General features: G+C 34.8%; 1 protein-coding gene across 5 annotated transcripts in view; it reads left to right on the forward strand.

The window, feature by feature from the left end:
* LOC136039573 (catenin alpha-like) overlaps window positions 1–15,019 on the forward strand; it is an 80,002-nt gene that overhangs the window by 54,616 nt on the left and 10,367 nt on the right. For all 5 annotated transcript variants that reach the window (XM_065723420.1, XM_065723422.1, XM_065723421.1 and 2 more), the window contains exons 11-15: window positions 1,324–1,475; window positions 4,850–4,984; window positions 7,476–7,657; window positions 9,710–9,950; window positions 12,516–12,632. In XM_065723420.1, coding sequence (XP_065579492.1) covers window positions 1,324–1,475; window positions 4,850–4,984; window positions 7,476–7,657; window positions 9,710–9,950; window positions 12,516–12,632 — 827 coding nt within the window. The remainder of the gene's footprint in view (window positions 1–1,323; window positions 1,476–4,849; window positions 4,985–7,475; window positions 7,658–9,709; window positions 9,951–12,515; window positions 12,633–15,019) is intronic.

A 15,019-nucleotide genomic window follows, 5' to 3' on the forward strand; every position in this document is an offset into this window, starting at 1 on the left:
TACATTCTTAGGGACAATTTTGCGAATCCAAGGATAAAAGCCAAGTAAAAAACGACAAAATTTGAATTTTCAAAATCAATTTGTGTCCATTTACTCTTTGCCAAGAATATAAATGATCAGCTGTGTGCCCAATCGATTTCTGAAGTAGTTCTTGTCTCTTCGTAAGTAGCCACTGTGTGGTTGGCAAATGAGGGGGTTGTCAATTCTGGCAATTTTAGTCGTATCTTGAATCCTGAAACAACAATTTGGAACACAATTGGGTATCTCATTACTGAACAACATGAATTATTGGACCTAAGATCTAGAACAAAGAACAGATCTCTGTGGTACTTAGTGGTGCCTGGGGGAAGATTTTTTTAGACTTTTTTATTATTTATTTTTTTAGACAGCCGCGTGGCTGTCTTTTTTTTTAGACAGTCACGTGGGTTTTTGCCCATGGCTGGACTCTGAGAGCCACTGGACACAGTCTGGGTCGTATGGGATGCATCCCTGCAGACTGGTACTGGTTGTGGCAGCAGTTCTTTGCAACAACAAGAGCTGTGCCACGGATCCGATACATTTTATATTTTCCAAAGATTGACCACGGTTAGCCAATCCTTATTGGCAAATGAGTTTCAGTTAGCGTATGCCAATTAACAGTGCTAATTGGCAAATGAGTTTCTTTCATTTTTCGTTATTACTTTATTTTCTTTGTATAACGTTTTTGGGTTTTTTCTTTTTTTGTGTTATTTTCTAGTATAAGTTAGTTTATTTAATCTGATATTATTCCTTAGTTTCCCTGTTATTTTCTTTGATAAAGGCCGATCTGTGAAGCCGAAACGAAGTTTTATTATCTTAATTAAAGGTTTTACCCATTTTTAAATTTTATTTTAGGTATAGTCGTCGCTAAGTGTTAATGTTTTTGTTTATCCTTTCTCGTAGCAAAATATTATCCTATCTAAAAAGAGTCAAAACGTTGACCCCAGTTGCTGGAAAAAAAAATTTCTAAATGTGTTTAAACCTTGTGTTGTGACCCAGGCTACCAAGGAATGCGAAATGAGGTATTTTTTTTATTTGTTTACCATTTTACGGTTATATCATTCATCTACTATATCCGGGAAAAGGGACACGGTAGATATGGTCTTGGTTTAGCTATTGGGTATTAGACCTTATTTTTAGGGATTTTCTACATACTACTGTGGATTTCCTTTAGAAAATTGTATCTTAAGTGTAAGATAGGTGCGTTCACGTTGAAATTTATTTAATTTCAAAAGCTCTGTGAATTTCTTTGTTTCCTTAAAAGCTCAGATATGACAATGTATGTCAAACATTTGAACTTTATAGTAATGCCACAATTCTCTGGTCGTGTTGTGGTTGCTGTTGATGGCTTATCATCAAACCCTTCAAAAGATGTTGACGAAAATGAATTCATCGATGCATCAAGGCTAATTTATGATGCGGTGAGGGAGATCAGACGCACAGTTTTACTTAATAGGGTAAGTATAATGAATTTTCAAAGAATTTTTTGTACTTAACCAAAACTGATAACTCAAACAGGCCTAAGTCAACCAAAGAAAATGGGAAACTTATGAGGATTGGATTTTCGGCGAATAAAGTGGAACTATTGGAATTTAAAATTACTAGTGCCACAGACAGTATCGTGTCTGGCGACTTTATTAAAATATAATAATTTATATTTATATTTTATTTATACTTATTATACATTATATTTATTCCTTACTTATTATATACTTAATACTTATATATACTTAATACTTATTATATATTATATTTAATTTATATAATAATATAATAATCTATTAAAATATAGAAAATTTTTTGAAAAATTAGATGTTTGTATGACCAATCTACAGTGGAAAATGATAAACACTAATATTGCTCTACACGCGATGCTTGATCAGTAATTTTTTTCTGTAGGACTGAAGTCAAAATACAGTCTGCACAAAGCCTAAGTTAGCGCAGGAAAATCTTAGCAGGTTAAGTAGGCTAGTAGACTGAAGCTGATAGGTCTACTTGGAACATAATTCTGCTTTAGTCAGCATCCTCTGCTCTTAAAAATATCTAAAAAGACAAGTGTGTAGCAATTTGGGTTTAACAAAGTCCTCAAAAAGCTAGATGGCGATAGTGATTTTGTTTCCAACACTAGCCCCAGTTTCCACTCTTAAAAGTCTTCCATGTTATAGGAATTAAACCATAAAGTGTTTAGTCAAATCTTGTATATCTGTCCACTATCGACTTCTATATCTGTCAACTTTCAAATTCTCCATAATTTCTAATACCTACCTGCTACAAAATTACTACCTTTTCGTTGCATACATAAATGGAAAAGAAATAAATATGGAACAATATGAATATATAAACAAAAATAATTATTTATTTGGAACCTACTATGAAAAGTAAGAAACGCTGAAATTATGGACTACAAAGGGGAGCAAAGAATTCAAGTTGAAAAATGGAACAATGAATGAAAACAATGAAAAAATGAATGAATGAAAAAATGAAAACAATGAATTAGGTGTAAAACATGAGGAAAGACATGAAACGGCTCAAACTTCGAAATACTAGAGTCGGACTGCCTCGCTTATGGCAAGCCTATTATATTGGTAATGCAAGTATAAAAAGAACGAATATTATAGTAGCAGAGTTTCGTAGCTAGGGGAGATTAGCCCCCTGTCCATCCCTTGGAAAGAAACATAGCGTCTTAGAGTTGTGCATAGATAAATAAAAACAAAATTATTGAATAAGATTAATATATGAAAATTAGGTATTCGTCAAGGGAAAAAAATATAAAATATAGGTGCGAAAAACTAGAACAAAATAAAAAAAAAATCGAAAACAGGAGAAATGGCCTCCCTCTTCACTCCATAAAAATCAAACAGGGAAACTGAAGAAAGAGAACTAACTGTAAATAAAAATAAATAAAGAGAGATTTAAATATAATTCATGTCGTCATTAGACATCGTGAACATATAAATAGTGGGCTCGTCAAGCAAAGATTGAAAGAAAATATGATATACCACCAGAAAACTAGTACAAGATTAGACGTTTGTAAACTGGGATAGAATGGGGAAAATAGCCCCCTCCCAATCCCCTAAAGAATTGTATGGGGTGATAAATGAGAGAAAGGGAAAGAATTTACCTATTTAGAAAATTCGTTATGAAAAGGAGGACATTTTTTATGTGTCCGTCACCGAGGGTTGTGAGTGGGTGAATATAATCAAACTTATGAAGAAGCTAGACTGGGAAGATGTGATATTAAGATCAGGGTAAAATAACCAAGAATATGGGATAATGAAGGTGGACATGGCAGGGTGTATGGCACCCTCTGATAATGTGGTGTAAAGGTTAATACAGACGTATGCTATTTTAAGCCACAGGATGTGTTCTATACTAATTTGGCTTGCTTTTTTTTTAATGTGAAATAAATATACTTGCTGGTTTAAGTTACAATTTTGTTCGTGATTTTAGAACGTAACTATCAAAAGTTGGGAAGCTTGTCTGATTTTTTGTTACAACGCTGTCTTTTCTTCTTTCTCTCTTCTTTCCTCTTGTCTTTCTTCTTTTTCTTTTCTTTTTCCTCTTCTTCTTTTTTCTCTCTTTATCTCCCTTCTTCTTTCCCTCTCTTTTTCCTCTTTTCTTTTTTCTCTTTTGCTTTCTTCTTTTCCCTCTCCTTATCTCCCTTCTTCTTTTCCTCTCTTTGCTCTTTTTTATTCTCTTTTTCCTTTCGTATTATTTTCTTTAAACCATTGGGTCTTTTTTCCACCCTGAGATGGTGTCGTTGCCTTAGAAATATGTTATTATTATGTGAACATTGCAAATGTTACTAGTCAAGCTAGGCTCAAGTTGTTACTAGACAATGGAGTCACCCTCCTGACTCAATGAGCATCTTTGTTTCTGCGTTTTGTGGTACCATTTGTGCGGAGTTCTTTATTGGAGGTTATAAGCCTAACAAAAAATGTTAATCGGTTCATGATTAGGCTGAAGCGAGTTCATGATGATTTTTTTTTTTTTTTTTTTTTTTTTTACAACTGATGTTGTAAATGTATGATTGATTGTAAAGATCGAAATAACCATCATCAATGACCCAATGGGTTTACTTGATCGCTATTGAAACTTTTTTTGTTTTTTTTTTGTCTTTTTTTGTTTTTTCTTAGATGGCTTTTCGTGTTAAAAATTGAGTAGAATCAAAAATTTGTTTGGAGCTGCAAAAAAAAAATCTTAGATGCAATAAATGGCTTCATTAAGATGCTGATTACCCGAAAAATGGTTGAAAACTGTTGCCCATAATTTCATAGTTCAAGTAGAATGATACTACTTCTTAAGATACTCTTTAATTTTTATGGAAGATTGATCAAAACAGGGAAGTATACAGGCAAAGAAGACCTAAGAAAATTGGGCTCATAAAATGAAATGATAGTAGAATATATCAGGACGTTGTTGATAAGGATATTTGATAGAGAAGCAGAAGCACAAATGTCTAGTTACCTAAACAAACGAGTGTCAAGAATTTTTCCCCGGGAAGGAGATCGTGGTCCAGCCTTCCTCCCCCATATTCCACATCTTTGCAGAATTCTTGGTATATCTTATATAATTATCAAAAAAAGTATAATTACCCATCCCCCTCCCCCCAAGAAATCACAAGTGTCTCATTTTCCCCTCTTTTTTATTTGATTTGGCGTTGTAGCTTCTGAGTTTTTTTTGGTATTTGAATGTTACCGTTCTTTTTGTCAGGTAACATTCATAATGTTACATAAGGTAACATTGACCTTAGGTCATAAGGTAACATTGACCTTACATCATAAGGTAACATGACCTTTTTCAACATTCATGACCTTTTTCATAATTACAGACGGATGAAGAATTAGACCCAGAAGAAGTTGTTTTGGATAATGATTATACAATCGACAGAACAATCAACAAATCAGTAGGACTTGATCTACTTGTCGATGAATATCCAGATATTAGTGGAATCACTACTGCCCGTGTAAGCATCCCCTTTTGGTTCTTATCCAACTCATTCCACCAGTTAGTATAGCAGAATATTCCTTATTTGCAAACATAGCACAAAGCTTTGTTTACTAAATTGTAAGTTTACTAAGCATTTGTAGACTGAATAGAAACAAAATATACAAAAAAATTTTAATACTGATTAAAGTACGCATCAGAATTACATAAAAAATTGTTTATCAATCTATTTAGAAAATTGAAAAGAAGGAGGGAAAAGAATGATTCTAAAAGAATTTTTTCTTTTAGAAAAAAATCGAAAAATGCGAAAAGGAGGGGGAGAAAAGAGTTTTTAAACGGCCGTTGAAGCAGAGAATAAAATAGTTTTAGTGCCTAACAGAAGGGTATGATTCTAGCGCAAAAAAATATAAGAGAGAAAGAACAGGTTTAATTTAAATAAAGACATTTGTTAAGCAAAAAAATATAAGAGAGAAAAACGAGTTAAATTAATTTGATTAATTAAAAATAATCTAAATAAACAGGTTTAATTATGTGGAACAAAAAAAATTTTAATAGTAAAAACTCCGAATATTTCGGCGCCACTTCTGGGAGCCTTTTTCAACGGAAAAAAAAACTTAATGAAAAAAAAACATTTTTTTTTAAATAAAACCTTCTTTAATAAAAAAAACGACACCTAACACATAAGAGCCAAAAGAAGAAGAAAAAAAAACACAAAATAAACAAATAGATATAATTCACATTATTTTGTGGTTGCTTGTTCTTTTCTTTCTTGTGTGTTACTTGTCAAAAAACATCTAATCTAGTCAGTCATTAAAAATGGTAAAACTGCGAGTTCAATCATTTTATTATTCACATATACATGTATATATTTGACAAAGGCCCATGGGGAGACGAGCTCGAAAAACTAGGCCTAGACAAAGATAAAATAACAAATAACGCTACAATACAATGATAAACATGACGGCAAAGATACAGTAACGCAGCAATAATATGACAGTAGCAGTTTGCCCAGGATCCATAAATAAGTATAAAAATATCAATATTATTAAACATAAATTAATACTACAAGATACCCGAGAGGCCCATATTCATCCAGAGCAGCAAACCATACGAATTACTTTTTCTTATTAAATTTCTTATTAAGATACTAGATTAAAGACAATCTTGAACTTAATGAAATTTAATATTCCTTTTTAGTAATTGGTTAGAAGAATATTTATCAATAAGATCCTTGTGAGTATCCCAGACTATTGACACAAACGGAGCGAATTTAGATCTCTCAGTTCTATACTTGTCAATATAGATACTCTTTTTTGTTGAGTGTCAAAATTATGTAAATCTATACTATACTTGTCAATGTAGATCAAGTACTTTACTTGTCAATGTAGATGCTCTTTTTTTTTGTCGAGTGTTACAATTATGTAAATCTTGTGATTGGGAGAACAAACTTTGATTGAGGTAATATAGCGGCGATTTCTTAATGTCATAATTGAATTTCAAAAAAATTGCTCCAAAATTCGATATTGCAGTGAATGCTTTTTTAAATCTAAATATATTGTTGCTGGAATTTCACCTCTATCTAAACATTCATAAATATATTGGACGAGAGCAAGGATAGTGTGTTCAGTATTGTCTCCAGACCTAAAACCAAATTGGGAATTTGTGAAGAAATTAAACGATTTGATAAAATCGTAAAACCTTTTATAAATTGCCTTCTCAAGTATTTGAGAAAAGGCTGACAAAATAGAAATAGGGCGGTAATTTGATGAGTTTTCAGGAGAGTCACCTTTGTGAAGTGGAATTATCTTCGCTTCTTTAAAAGCAGATTGGAAAACTCCAGTTTTAAATGAAAGAATAATTATATGCTGTAATGGTAAAATTACTGCAGACAATATTTCTTAACAAGTATTGAACAAGACCCGTGTATTCTCGCTGAATTACCCGGATTTAGGTCACACACTATTTTGTTAATTCAGACTGAGAAAAAGACCCAAGAAAAATAGAATTACTTTGCGGTATTTAGCATTTAACAAGTGAATTGAAAGTTGTGTCATGTCTCGCAAGTGTAGCTAACAAGTGACCATTTTGTGACTGTAAAAGTAGCATAATTTAGCGTTCATTTCTCAGTGCCACGATAGGTATTTCATTAAACGAATACGAAAATAGTTCAGAACGGGTTTTTCCACTATTTTATGCAAAAACTTCTTTTCGTAGCAATCAATATGAGGTTTTACTTGGTTTTGCAACGAAATGCGAAGAAAATTGAAATTTCCTGTCGGTGAGGGAAGCCTGGGCTTGACAAAAAAAGGGTCAAGTGCCATAGTAAAGATAGTTCCTCTCGCACCATTTTGTGGTACATGGGATGTCCATAAATGTTTCGTTGAAGCTTAGTCAAGTGATGGATCCCTTTCCCACCGACTCCTTGAGAGGGTAGAGGAGTTTAATCTCTTCTTCTATGAGCTGACTTGTGTGTATAACCTAACTCGCTTAAATATACGGTTACTTTGCAGGAAGCAATGAGAAAATTGCCAGATGAAGACAAACAGAAAATCGCACAGCAAGTAGAATACTTCAGAAACGAAAAGCTCAAATTTGACATGGAAGTGGCCAAATGGGATGACACCGGTAATGATGTCATTGTTCTGGCTAAACATATGTGTATGATCATGATGGAAATGACGGATTTCACTAGGTATTTTCAACCGTTAACATTCTTTTTTTTCTACATCTTTTACATTCTGGGCTAGTTCTAAGAGGGTAAAGAACGGTACAAAAACATTTTCTCTCTCTCTCCCTCTCTCTCTCTCTCTCTCTCTCTCTCTCTCTCTCTCTCTCTCTCTCTCTCTCTCTCTCTCTCTCTCTCTCTCTCTCTCTCTCTCTCTCTCTCTCTCTCTCTCTCTCTCTCTCTCTCGTCTTCTCGCCTCTCCCTAAACACGCTAATACTTCAAAAAAATCGCCGCAGTACCAAGCCGCCCGAGGCCAACACAGCTACGCACCATCCTCCTCCATCCCAATCTTTTCAAAGCCTCTATCTTTTTACACCCTCCTAGGAAGTTCCGACTTCGCTTAAATCTTTCTTTATGACATCCTTCCACCCCAACTGTGGACGACGTTCTTTCCGTTTTGCCCTAAACGGTTGGCTGAAAAGGACAATCTTCGGCAATCTGTCATCCTTCATCCGCAGAACGTGCCCTAGCCATCTCAACCTTTCTCTCATTATAGCCCTAAAAAGCTGGGTTGGACCACACTTTTCGAACAGCCTATTGTTTGAAATGCGTTAAGTTAGCCGGGTACCCAGAACAATCCGCACCTAGAACAACCACCCTAGACGGTTGGCCGAAAAGAACAATCTTCGGCAATCTGTCATCCTTCATCCGCAAAACGTGCCCTAGCCATCTCAGCCTTTCTCTAATTATAGCCCTAGAAATCTGGGTTGGATCACACTTTTCGAACAGCCTACTGTTTGAAATGTGTTAAGTTAGCCGGGTACCCAGAACAATCCGTACCTATAACAACCGCCCTAGGCGGTTGGCCGAAAAGGATTATCTCCGGCAATTTGTCATTCTTCAGCCGTACAACGTTCCCTAGCCTTCTGAACTTTCTCTCGTTAAAGCCGCAGAGAGCTGGGTTGAACCACACTTTTCAAACAACATACTGTTTGAAATGCGTTAATTTAGCCGGGTACCTAGAACAATCTGTAGGCAACTTCTCTGGAAAAAACCTAGCAAATCTTCATCCGCTTTTTGGAACGCCTATATTTCAGAGCAATATTTGGCCACTGTCATCGCTGTAGCTTTCAATATTCTAATGTGGGTTCGGAGACTTTTCTTCCTATTCTTCCAAGCACTTTTTCAACTGTAAAAAAGCACACCCTGAGCCTTGGCTATTTTATGTTTAACATCTTACCTGCTCCCACCGTCTTCACTAATAATACTACCAAGGTAAGTGAAAATATCCACCTGATCAATCTTTTCGTTACCCGGCGTCACCTTTTCATTTTCACTTATTCCTAGTCTTCGCGACTTAGTCTTCTTAACATTAATTTTCAAACCTATTCTAGCGCCCTGAACTCGTAAAACCTATAAAAGTTCATTCATTTTGCTCACACTTTCAGAATGCTTAAATCATCAGCATAATCTAAGCACAGGAGAGTTTCTTCCCCATTTGATTCCGTTGCCTTTCCTGTGCTCTATATGAGAAAGTCCATCAACACGATCCATATAAGGGGGGATAGGACACAACCCTGCTTAACTCCTGATTTAATACAAAACCAGTTGCTAACCTCATTTCCTACCTTAAACGCCGCAGTGTTATTCTCTTACATAGCACTAATCACTCTAATGCATTTGTCTGGTATACCATACAACAAAATCTAATGCTGACAGGAATTTTAAGTGCTAATTTTGTCCTTTTTTCTTTCTTTTTTTGGTTAATTGTAAATGTATTTGTAAGATAAATGTCAAATTTTCTTTCTTTTTTTTTAATTGTATATGTGGCTGTAGGATGAAAAATTAGTAATATGATCAAATTTTTATCAAACCTCGATTAATTTTAAAATTATTTGCTTCCACGTATACAATCATGGAGAGAAGGCTATATACCAATATTATAAAAGGTATTAGCTTTTAAAGCAAAACTACTTGATTTTGAATAAGATATGTTGAAAATCCGTTGTGTATTCCCCGAAACTCGCTGGTGTTTCTATGGTTATCATGTGTCTTATCCCCAGAAAATGTTTTCACAGAGGACGAGGGAATTTGAAAACAACAATGGATGTCATCACCGCTGCTAAGAAGATTTCTGAAGCTGGAACTCAGCTTGATAAGCTGGCCCGTGCTATTGCTGACCAATGTCCAGAGAGCTCAACGAAAAATGACTTACTTGCATACCTTCAACGGATTGCTTTGTACTGCCACCAGTTGAATATTACTTCGAAAGTCAAAGCGGATGTACAAAACATATCTGGTGAATTGATTGTTTCTGGGGTAAGTATTTTTATAATTTTATGTTCACAGCAGTGGAGGAGAAACTCCCCCACCTAGTATCAAGTCCAACAGACTCTCTTTTCTTAATCTAGAAAAATTATGCCCTGAAAGTGTATTTTTATGTATATTTAGTCGAAAAAGTTTTCATTTGCCCACCATCAAAATATAAAACTGATAAATTTTATCTGTGACTATTTTCCTTGTTTTTTTCTGATTAGTAATAAACAGGAGCACAGATACATATTAAAAGCTACTCGTCAATTTGGAAGCGCTTCCCTTCAAGCCACTTCGTCAACTCAAGGAATAGATAGAAGTTATTCGGCACTAAGCCAGGACTATGTAGAGAATTTTTGAAACACACCAGTACTAACTACTACTAATAACTCACTGCAGCACCAAGCCGCCTGAGACAAATACAGCTACGTATGCTCCTCCTACATACCAATCTATTCAAAGCTTCCCTCTTTACACCATCCCAAGAACTCCCAATTGTTTTTTAGTTCTTAAAACAATGGGAAGCATCTCAGCTTCCCAGGGGTTATTCTGTCGATTCCAATTTGTTGAGTCTTTATTTTTTTACCTGGAAAAACGGATTTTCGATTAGACTTGTCACGCTATGCATAGAACATGATAGGTCTTGGCTAATAGATTTGACCTATTGATCATGTGAAAAAACTTAGATGAATCAGTAAGTATTTTATCCAGTTTGTATCCTAATATACAGGGAGAGCACCAAAAAAAAGTAGTTACTACCTCGTTGTTTTGTAGCTTAGCTAGATTGTGGATTAGTGAAGGCTTCCTTATATAAGATTGCTCAGTATCAAGGAAAAACAGCCCAAAGGATGTTGAAATTGAAGAAAACATCGCTAATATAATGCCTGCAGCTGGATTGCGTGATTTCTACACATTTGTTTTTATGTATAAGTATTGTTATGGGTGCCTCTCAGACTGTTTTACAGGAATATTTCGGGGAAGATCCAACCTTCATTGTCAAGGAACTTGGACAAGTGGAGATATTGAGGTTCCTCGCCTAGTTTCAAGTAGGACTGCTTTTTCAGTTATTTATAGAGGGCTAAGCTGTGGAATGAGCTTATCCCAGGTACCAAGGAATTACCCATTAGTTAATTCAAATCTGAGCTGCTTGTGGGGTTGCTTGGAAAATATACCTTCGAAACAGATTATAATTGACGAATTTAAGATTGACAATAATTGTTTATTGTTTTGTTTTTTGCTTCGGAATCATGATATTATGTTGTTTTATTGTCTATGAATTATTTATGTAAGTTTTTTTTCGGTAGACGGTTTCACCCTTCTGCTTATTATAGATTAAACTTGTTGTTTTGTTGTTTTTTTTTTTCTTTCTTTTTTGTTAGTAGCACACCATCGCAAGCGACGCTTTTAGTGTGCTACCGATTGATTTTGTCTCTGTTTTCCTGGATAATAAATTGCTATTACTACTATTAAACGTTTATTTTAGTTAAAAGTCAAGTTTATCAAATAATTGACCCAGTTTTTCTTTTCTTTTAGAACATAAACTAAAGTTATAACTTTTAACTCTTACTGCAAGCCCGACATCTACAGGACTGCTTTTACCATGTTGTTATCATTGTTCAGAAACTTTGAAATTTGTTTATTTGAAACTATTTATTCCGTAAATCACTTATGGAAAGGCTAGAGAGGGCGAAACTCCTTACCTATCTGAAATTTGCCTACAAAATTTCGTAAAACTGAAGACTGAAAGCTTCAGTCTTTAGTTTACAATGTGAAGGGCAGTCGGGTCACCCTGACTGGGTAATAAACATATATTTGAACATTATTTATGAACAACAATATATGTGTAAACATTCAAGATATTTAAGAATTATATAAAAATTCTACCCTAAGATCGAACGCCAGTGTTTTCACGTGTAATCAAATAAAATGTAATAAATCACGTGTAATAAAATGTAACAGGTGATAAAATAGCTCCTGCCAGTGAAATATTTTTGCTGTTTCATTGATCTGGAGTCGCATAAGAAGCGTAAATAAGTGTTCGAGGATTAGGCTGCAAGAGCTCTTTGCCATTTGGTGTCGCAAGTAGGCTAAACCTACCCAAAGAAATTGTGTATGTCGTACTGTTCTGTATAATTTGCTGGGTGATCATTTCATGGATGTTATATGTCCATCAGTGTTGACGGACATGACGATGTATTTAGGAAAATTCATGAAACGAAAATTCAAAAGAAAAATCAAGGCCAATTACATGAGGTTTTTTAGCACAAAAAAAAAAGATCGAGTTTTGACATATCCTTCAAAAAACAAAAATCAAGGCCGGTTACTTGAGGTTTTTTAGCACAAAAAATATCCTTCAGAAAACAGAAGTCAAGGATGATTGCTTGAGGTTTTTTAGCTCAAAAAAGACCGAGTTTTAACTTATTCTTCAGAAATTAAAATCAAGGCCATGGATCAGGATTGTTCTATTGATGGCTGTGCCTTTCCTTCCTATCTTGTGTGTATGTGTAGCTTTGTGTTGCTTGTCTATCAATTTTTGTCATTAATATTTGCTTAATCTTGTTTGATTTACAGTTGGATAGCGCAACCTCATTGATTCAAGCGGCCAAAAACCTAATGAACGCTGTTGTTCTCACTGTCAAGTCGTGCTATGTTGCTTCAACCAAATACCCAAGAGTGGCCAATGTGTCGGTAAGTCCCTCCAAACATTTTGCTTTATTTGTATAAATACAAAGGGAAATTAACTATCGATTCTATAGACTCTCAGGCCACACTTTTCGCGAAACCGTTTTGTACTCTGAAGAAAGAGGAAGCCATCTTTGCTTAATTCTGTATTTTCAAAAATGTTCAAACTGTAAAATTGTTAATTATTCGATTTTTATAGATAGCCTTGCTTGCGATTTTGTACAGCCTAGATGACCTTGTTTATGGTTTTAAATAGAAGACGAGTTTACTAACTAAAGAGAGAGAGAAAGAAAAAGAGTAGAATTATTTTCACAATGTTCTTTCACCTCTTAGAACTATGCCAGATTTTCTAAGTGCCAGAAAAAACAGAAGAAGAACAAAATTGGTTAAAAATACCTAATGAAATCCGTCATTTCTATCATGATCATACAATGTCATATTTGACGATATTGCCAGATAATTGCCAGATACACAATGACAATATTGCCAGAACAATGTCATCAATACCGTTGTCATCTTATTGGCAACTTCTATGTCAAATTTGAGCTTTTCGTTTCTAAAGTAAATGGGTCGCTTTATGTCTTAACCGAAAAATCTCGAACCTGATATTGTTTGCTCAAATTTATAGTTTCAAAAATGTTCAGCCTATAACATAGTATCAAGGTGGCAAAATTATGTCACAAAAATCACAGCGATGCCATCACAATCGGACTTTCCTAATAAGATTTTGCCAGTGTAAATTTCAGACAATCAGATTTCTTTAAAGGATTTTCTGATTAGTTGAAAATAAATTATAGGAAATTTTTGAGGATGGGGCTGTACTTTTCATATATGGAATAATTTCTGTTACTTTCAGGAGCAACTTATTTTTTTATTTAATTTCTGATTGTTTCTCAATTGGTGGTGTAAAATCAGCCTCCCTCTCTATGGAAAAGTTTTCCCTCCCCCACAAAAATTCTTCCATGGAAATTTCCTATCCATGAAACCCTCCTGATGCTGATTCCCCCATGGAGGATTTCTGTCGGTAAACCCCCCTCCATAGAAAAATTCCCCAAGAGGATTCCAACCCCGCTGAAAATTTCCCCCAGACAATTCCCAAAGAATATCTCCACGTGTGAAATTAAGTCACCAAGTTCAAAGTAAGATAAATATAATGAATTTCTTATATGAACTCTCGGAAATTGTCATCGTTTAAAATCCCTCCTGGAAATCTCACCCAGAAAACTACCCTGGGGTTTATATTTATTAGAATGTTCTACTATGCTGAACAAAATGGATATTTCAAAATTTCCATCAGACGATTGAGGGGGAAAAGGACATGCAGGGGGGGGGGGGGGGTTGGCTAGTCGCCCTCGAATCTTCTCAAAAAGATTGGAGGGCAACTAGTCCCCAAATGGTCAATTAAAAAGGGCACTAGAACTTTTAATTTCTATTCAAATGGGCCCTTTGCTGATCGCCTAGGGCTATTGGTTCAATACAATCACCCATGGGAAGAACAAAAAAAACCGCATCCGCTACCTTTCTTCTGGCAAAAAAAAACCACATTTTAACTGATTGGAGCCCGCCGTGGAAAAAATGGGGTAGCATAGTAACAATGCTACTTGGGAGTTTTCAGTGCCTAGTGAAGTTTGTTGGCAGATTTGGCAGCTTTTGGAATTCTGTCTAATGCTATTGGCAGCTTTGGGACTTTTTCCATACCAGCTTGGAGCTTGAAACCTCTACAGTTGGGCTCTCTGATACGCTGAATCTGATGGTGCGATTTTAAAGGATAGCATTAAACTTAATGAATCTCATATATCCGGAGTCAGCAAAAAAAAGCCATTCTTTTGACGTAACAAAATTTGTGTGTTACCATGAACTATTTGATATTAGCTCTCGACGGCTAAGCAGAGGTCTTATCCAAAAAATCTGCCTTGTTTCCTTTATTCACCGTTTGAAAACCCATACCTTTAATCTTCGTTCGTTTTGTTTGTTTTTCGTTTTATTTTTTTTTTTTCTTTGTTTTTCATACAAAAGCGTCGAAGAAAGAGCATAAACATCATTTTTATGATGGCTTAAATATATAACTTTGAAGATGTTCACACTATAAAAGTGTTAATTATTCTATTTTTATAATTGACCTTGCTTGTAATTTTCTGTAGTTACATTTAGTTTTAATTAGTAGGCAAATTTATTAAGCATATGGATCGTCTTATCTATTAATCAAAAATTTTCGATTTGTTTAAAAAATTGGTCTTTTTAAAAGTTTCCGAAAATAAAGCAATGGATGTTTCACTCATTGATCATTTAAAGTTTTTCGATTGAGGTCACCAAACTTTTTGGATTGAGGTGTGTACATCTCATATGTGAAAAGCGAAAGGAGCATTGTTTGATCCTTGACTAACGACGCCAAA

Source organism: Artemia franciscana, chromosome 19, assembly GCF_032884065.1.
Source record: "Artemia franciscana chromosome 19, ASM3288406v1, whole genome shotgun sequence".
Taxonomy (NCBI): Eukaryota; Metazoa; Arthropoda; class Branchiopoda; order Anostraca; family Artemiidae; genus Artemia; species Artemia franciscana.